General features: G+C 46.8%; 1 protein-coding gene across 8 annotated transcripts in view; it reads right to left on the reverse strand.

Moving 5' to 3' along the window:
- OTUD4 (OTU deubiquitinase 4) overlaps positions 1–6,817 on the reverse strand; it is a 29,215-nt gene extending 22,398 nt beyond the window's left edge. For 2 of the 8 annotated variants that reach the window (XM_068680844.1, XM_068680837.1), the window contains exons 1-4: positions 6,667–6,811; positions 4,588–4,938; positions 3,009–3,092; positions 124–174 (exon numbers count right to left, since the gene is read on the reverse strand). In XM_068680844.1, the coding sequence (XP_068536945.1) occupies positions 124–174; positions 3,009–3,092; positions 4,588–4,752 (300 nt within the window). In that variant the 5' untranslated portion in view covers positions 4,753–4,938; positions 6,667–6,811. Of the gene's footprint in view, positions 1–123; positions 175–3,008; positions 3,093–4,587; positions 5,620–5,760; positions 5,942–5,996; positions 6,521–6,666 lie in introns of those variants that run through there. The other 6 variants (XM_068680843.1, XM_068680839.1, XM_068680842.1 and 3 more) reach the window with 6 other exon arrangements.
- Positions 6,818–7,122: the final 305 nt, after the last annotated feature.

Below are 7,122 nucleotides of genomic sequence, written 5' to 3' on the forward strand. Positions count from 1 at the left end.
TACAATAGAGTACACATCTATATAATCATGTAATACAAAAATCTCAAATTCAAAAATATTTGCAAAAAGAATCCGAATTACCAATCAACAAAATAACTGCTTTCTACTATAAGTGTACCATACCTGTGGATTTTCCAAACATTTTAAATAGTCTTCAAATGGCCCCTCTATGAACTGTATTAAAAAAAAAAAAAGTAATATTTTTATTAGTGTAGCAAATGGATTCCCCAGTCTATGACCCACTGTATTCCCTACTGCGACCCACATAAATTATCATTAGAAATCTAAGACTACCCTGCCCTCAAAGCGCTCACAATCACATAAAGTGATGTAGAAATGAAGGGGAAAAAAGGCTTTAAATGTATAGGTCTGCATCCTAGAAAACCATATAAACAGCTTTTCGAGATCTCACACAATCAAAACAAAAGAAACAAAACAAAACAAAAAAAAGCAGCCAAAGAAGAATACAAAAAAAAAAGTAAAGAGGGCATCACATAGATGTTTATGAGGAACTCATTCCAGGCATGCAAGGCATCACTGGAGCATGTGTCTGCTTATCAAAGTATCTTGTTAAAAGAAACTGGCAGCAAAAGGCAAGCACAAGCAGGAGTCACATTTCTATAGTACCTATACTTCGTGTAGTCAAGTCAAAGAACTTCTTCCCTTTTCTGTATCACTTCAAATAAACTGCTTTTACTTCCAGTGGAAGGATGCACACATACAACACTAAGTGATAGGCTAAGGAAATAATCCTTCAGCTGCACTCCTTAACGTGCACAGAGAGAATACAAAATAAAGTTCATAATGGGAACTACTTCTTAAATTACAGGCAGAATAGCCCCTCTAATCACAGTTTTTAAGAAACACGGTGATAAGGAAAACCATGAGGAACAGTGGGATTAGAAGTTCTGCGTTAGCCATTTTGAACCTGACTTGATGGTGATGTTCCCAAGAAGCATCAAAGTCTGATCAGAATTTAGCAGAAGTAATCAGGTATAAAGTAAAAAGGTGGAGCTGAGAAACAGCAGCATAGACAGTAGTTTCTGAGTGTCTATGCTCATAAAGATAATGCAAAAAGGAGGAAAGGAAGGGCAGCAGAAATTTCTCACAGAAAACTGGAGAGGTAAAAAAAAAAAAAAAACAAACATGAAGAGAAGACAGCAACAAAGATGACACTTCAGGAAAAGATGGGGATGAAAATGAAAATTGTGATTACACACAGTCACCTGAAACTTTTGGTTATAGAAGGATCTATGCTATAGAGACAAAAAGAGACAGATATCCAAGCTGAAATGGTTACAATAGACAGAAGAACTTCAGTGAGTACCACCGGTACATGTCAACAGCACTTAACTACTAAAACAGCAGATGAAGAAGTAGTTGAAGAGACATGGGAAACAAGGCATACCTCTTTTAAAGAGAAGAAAGTTAACAATGCCATATTTTAGACAGAAAACACAATGCATAGTAAGAGGCATGGGAAGCAAAGGACATCAGCAGAGCTGTGGTGAGATATCTGAGGGAATAGAACTACTAGGAAATAAGAAAAGATATGAAACACCTCAACCCTGCACATGAAACACCTATTTTGAGGAGCACTTTTTTTTTTTCCGCTTTTCAGAAGCACAGCAAAGGTGGTTAAAGGAGAGGTCACATCGCTTAGTTCAAGTCTGAGGGGAAAAAAGAACAGTGAGATGTTATACACATGGAGCCTAGGAGTTTGGTGGCAAGGACCATGACATTAAAAGTAGCTAGGGTTGACAACACAGTTACCCAACCAAGATGGCAGAACCAGGGAAGAGAAAACAACACACATTTACAGTCAGGAAGGCCCCTAACATTTCCCAGAACTTCATAATGCCACAAGAAAGCGAGTCTAGACAAACAGCTTTGGAGTGAATGGGCTAATTCTGGAAAGAAATGGATCAGAGAATTAGCAGCAAGGGGGCAAGGTAAAAAAAAAAAAAAAAAAGAGAGGTATCTAAGAGTTGGTAAGTCATCAGATGGACAGGGCACAAAGAAATCAAACAGTTCTGGCAAATGGAAATCGGCAAGTCAGTGTCGGTCGAATCCTCTCAGAGATTCACTGCACTTTGCTTAAGTCTTTCTTGACAGTTTCCACATTATTGAGTGAGCGGTCACATTAGAGCACAGGACACTGTCAGAAATTACAGCATATACACAAACTCCTCATCCTGCTTCCCTTCTCCTCCCTACACTGGAGTACACAGTGTATACATAAGGCAGGCTTTTTACTCTGTGTCTGGGTAAAGTTAAAACAAAGACCTGAGTAACAGTCCTCTACTAAGAAATGCTTAAATATAATCCTGTTTTGGCTATCCTGATAATTAATTAGTTGGTGCATAGACCGGAACACAAGAAGGAGCACTATTATTTATTACCACTCTTAAAGGGAACTAAAAAAGGATTTTAGAATGTTGGCACTGATGACACTGGTCCGATATACACCAAAATGATATTTGATGTCCATGGTTGATGGAGAAATTTGTTATAGATGTTTAGGAAAGGGGAAAAACAAACGAAAAAACACAGTGGCAACACATAATAAACTGCTGACCCTGAAACAAATTTCACCAATCAGAAAACTCCCTCATATATCATAAAACCAATTAATCAGCACAATAAGAATATTTTCCAATTTTTATTAGAGTAGACATTATACTAAAATAAAGTTCAGATTTCCATTACTCCACTGCAAACTGAAGAGTTTAAGAAGGTATGGTTTTAGTTTTAAATGAACACTGGAGTTTCTACTCTTTCTATCCCAGGTCTGCCCAGTCCAAGCAGTATACAGGTCTTTCCCCAGGCTTATGACAATGAGTTACTGCCACCTGTTAATTAATTTAAAGTGCGCTTACTTTACAAAACATCAACTAGTATATAGCTGCAACAAATACTCACAAACAGGAGAATATACTTTGGAAAAGTGAAGGAAAAAAGGAATATTCTTATTAAAAGCTCACAAAGAGAACAAGAAGAATACTTACTGCTTCAAACTTCTCCCTATTTTTCCGAAGATAGTCTACACAAGCCATCCTAACATCAATGTGCCGAGACTGAGAGTGTAACACCTACAACGCAAGAAATCAAAGAAAGTGACACCAGGTCTTACAATTTTTGATGACTATAGTCTACATACAGCCTTGGAGATATTCAAGTTTTATTTTTAAGACTATTTCAAATGTTTACTCATTCAGTAACATCTTTACGGAGGTGAAACCTCAACTACTTATCCAAAATTAAGTACCCACAGAGTTCATATATTTACTAAATTGAAACATTCAACCACATGTGGATTTACTATGTGAAAGGAGTAGCATTTGTTGTCATTCTTCAACTGAATCATTTGCAAAGAACTTCAATTGAAGTTACAGCAGGAGTGGATGAAAAAAACTACCAACATGCACTTGTCAGGAAATCCAACCAAATCCAAGAGACCACAGGGCTGCTTTCCCTTGATTTAGAGGAGTTCTGCTGCCCAAACAGTGGTTGGAAAGCCAGGATCCCAGTGACACCTGCACTCTACCCCCTGTTCAAATCTCTACTGGAAAAAATACATATATTATTTTCATCATAGGTTCAGAGGTATGTCTAGCATGACTTTGTCTGCATCACCACTACAACATGGGGAAGTTCCAGTCAATTTAAATTGCAATTCTTACATACTACCCTCAATTTAAGAGGCTTCCTATTCAGATCTGTTCAGATTTTGTGCACAGAGTACAGAGATTCAGCAAAAATTGTGACTAAACACCTATTAACTCTGAATTAGAGACCTTCCCTTTAAGAAAATAAGAATCAAGTATTAAAAAATTAATAAAAAGTTTTAAAAACGTTCTATATACACTGGAATGTGAGGGAAGTCTTTCTATAAACTAATGAAAAAAATCAGAATATCAACGTGCATTCACTGATCATTCCGCTGAAATAAAAAACACAGTTCCAACAGAACAAGTGTTTGCTTGCCTAAACTTAATTTCAGTGGGAAAAATACTTTGGAAAAAAGTAAAGAGAATGTGAACTGTGTATAATTAGTACAGGAATTTAGGCTCTCACAATCTGAAGCACCAGAGCTCCCACTGCTGTTTGCTTGTATTTAAGACAAGATGACGCTGTCACTTTTTTCCTTTAACAGTAACATTGAAATGGGGGAGGGGAACGCAACAGGAAGAATTGAAGATAAATTACTCACTTTCTCTAATTTTACAGTAAACTACTTAACACAACTCAGAGCGAGGCTCTTAAACTCTTCCCACTGAATTCAGCTTCCTGCAGTCACATACAGAGCAGCTGTACCCAAATGTTGAAATCTGCCACCAAAAAATGCTCTGAGGCAGCAGTGAAAGGTCACAACTTAGGAGGTAACGTGTTCTGAAGAGGGGAGAAGCCTGGGCACACAGAACTTCTCTCCCCCTGAGACACTAATTCCCTCTTTTTCCCCCCCTCTCAGTGCATGTCTGTGTAACCTTAACCAATACTCGTCCACATTTTAGCATTAGCACCTACTAACGAGCCCCACTCCCCGTGGTTCCCCCCAGAAACGGCTTTCTTTAAGCAACCAGTTACCTGCTCGGCCACAGCCCTGAAAAGACAAGATCCATCCTTGGCAACTCTCTTCCTGTACAAGCCCTGAGATCGCAAGTAGCAGTCCATGGAAGCTTCCCCGGGAGCGTCCGTGCCGCTGCCGTGATGGCTCCGCTCCCCGCCATCTGGTTTACTCGCCGCCTCCATGTTTAGCGCCTCACGCCGCGGGGACTGGCTGCACCTCTCCTAGCCCCACATGGCCCCACAAAGCCAGCCAGCAGCCCTGGGGCTGGGGAAAGGAGGCCGCAGCAGGCCGGCTTGTGGAGCGGTGGCCTTCCAGCACCCACGGTAGCAGCAGCGAGGGGAAAGGCGGGCTGGGCTGGCGTTATCAACCTGCATGTGGGAACCACGGAGAGAAACGGGAAAGTTTTACTGCTCGGCCTGGGCGGGTGGCCACATACAAAGCGCTGCTCCGGGTAGCGGGCTCCTGCTCCGACTCCTCCCGGGGCAGCGGTGCCGGGCGGTCTCCGCAGACCTAGCACGCAGCCAGCCTGCGGGGCGGAAAACAAAAGAGAAAGGACATGTGCGGCTACCCAAAGGAGGAGGGGAGAGACAGGGGAGGAAGAAAAAGAGAAGCGCAACCTGGAGTTTATTTTCACTTTCAGCCCGGGCGCTGCTGGGAGCGGTAGTCCCGGCAGAGGAGCGGCACCCGTGCTGTCCCCGGCCCCACACCACCGGGGCCCTGCCACCTTCCTGTGTGTCACTTTTACTGGCAAGAAGCCACCAACATTTGCATTACGATTGCATGCCTGCATCTTGCTTGGCACTGCAAGCAGGCTTTAGAAGGCTTTGGTGCACAAAATCTGGCCAAAAGGAAGTCTTCCAAATGTGCAAGGATATATATATATTTTTTTTACACTAGTAGTTTAATTTACCTAGACGGAAAGCTAAGAACTTTCCATGGCACTAGTGATAAAACATTACCCGTCATTTTTTAGTTTAAATGAACAAATTTTGATGTGTGAAAGAGCGGTGAGCACAGAAGGACTGAAGACATGGATTTTTACTTCCAGCCAACAGCAGTAAGGCCAGGGAGGGCTATGGCTTGAGCTGAGACCTGAATATAGCCATAGCTGATAAACAGAAGCCACAAGCAGGCTGAGCCAGGAGAAAGCACTGTAGCAGCTCCAGCTAAGCAGTATCAAACTTCCTTACTGGCAAAGCCGGCCTCCTGTGGGGAAAAGGAACTGGTCTGCAGGAGACAAAAGCAGATTCCCCGGGAACGCTGCAGAGGAGGAGAACAGAAACTGAAAGTAGTAAAAGTGAAGCCCAGATGACACCCAGCAGCCAAAGCCAGCTGTAAGGCAGGGCTGGGATGCGCGGGCCCTGGGACTGGGAGCACGAGGTGTAAATACTGGGGAGGGGCTGGAGGGACAGCCCAGGCTTCTCACCAGCAGCCAGGAGAGGTCATCCCAGCTGCAAATACAAACTGTGAGCGCTTCTTGGGAACATTCATCCTCCTCCTCACTCTGTGCACCACATGCAGGGCCACAGCCGTACCCTAACACACCCACCAAGCTGTCTTTCCTCACCCCTGAAGGCAGCGAGGGGCCGGGCGAGTGCCTTCGATCAGGATGCGAGGACATTCCCTTAGGAACATCTGCGTGCACGAGGTCACCCAGGAGGTGACAGAGCACAGCCTGCTCCTCAGCACGGAGGAGATTACACAATTACAGCGCTGGGGCAGCTTCCGAGAAGCCCCCCCTTGCCGTGCCCGCCTCCCCACGCGGGGCAGGCAGCGCTGCCCGGTGCCCTGCTCCCCCCGGAGCCGCTGTCCCGCCTCCCACCCCGCACTCGGCGCCATTTCGCAGGCACACGGCGGGACCCACGCAGACCCCGGGAGCCTCGGGGCGTGCGGGCAGCCCCCCCCCAGCCCGGGCACAGCGCCTTTATTCTGCAACCCCGCGCCCAGCCCTGCCCGCCGCCTCGCCGCCCGCCCGGGCCCTTCCCAGCCCCACGGAGCCGCAGCGCGGCCGGGCCCCGCGACCCCCCCCCCTCCCCGCACAGCCGAGCCCCGACCTCCTCCTCCTCCTTCCCCCCCCCCCCCGCACTGGCGCTTACCGGCTGCCCCCTCCCCCCGGACAACGGCTGCGGAGGCTGCAGCGGAGCCACCCCCTCCCCCGCTGTTGGTTCGGTCCATCGGCCGCACCTGTGCGGCGGGCCGCGGCTCGTACCATTCGCCGCGCGGGGGGGGGAAAGGAGGAGGAGGAGGCCGGCGAGGATTGCCCAGGCGCTGTAAAGGAACGGGGGGGGGAGCTCTGAGCAGGGCGAAGCGGATGACGGCGGGGTTGGGGCGTGGGGGGTGGGAGCGGCTGCGGGTGTCTCCCCCCGCGGGGGGCGCGCGGTGGTACGGCCCGGGGACCGCGTCCCTGCCCCCACCGGGCAGCGCCCAGGGCGCGAGGGGGCCGGGCTGAGGGGGCCGGGCTGCGCCGAGGGCCCGGGCAGGGGCTGCTGGGGCTGCCCGCTGCCTTAGCTGCCGATTATGGCTTTTTTTTTTCATTATTTTTTTTTCTGAAA

The sequence above is a fragment of the Anas acuta genome, chromosome 4 (genome assembly GCF_963932015.1).
Source record: "Anas acuta chromosome 4, bAnaAcu1.1, whole genome shotgun sequence".
Classification (NCBI taxonomy): Eukaryota; Metazoa; Chordata; class Aves; order Anseriformes; family Anatidae; genus Anas; species Anas acuta.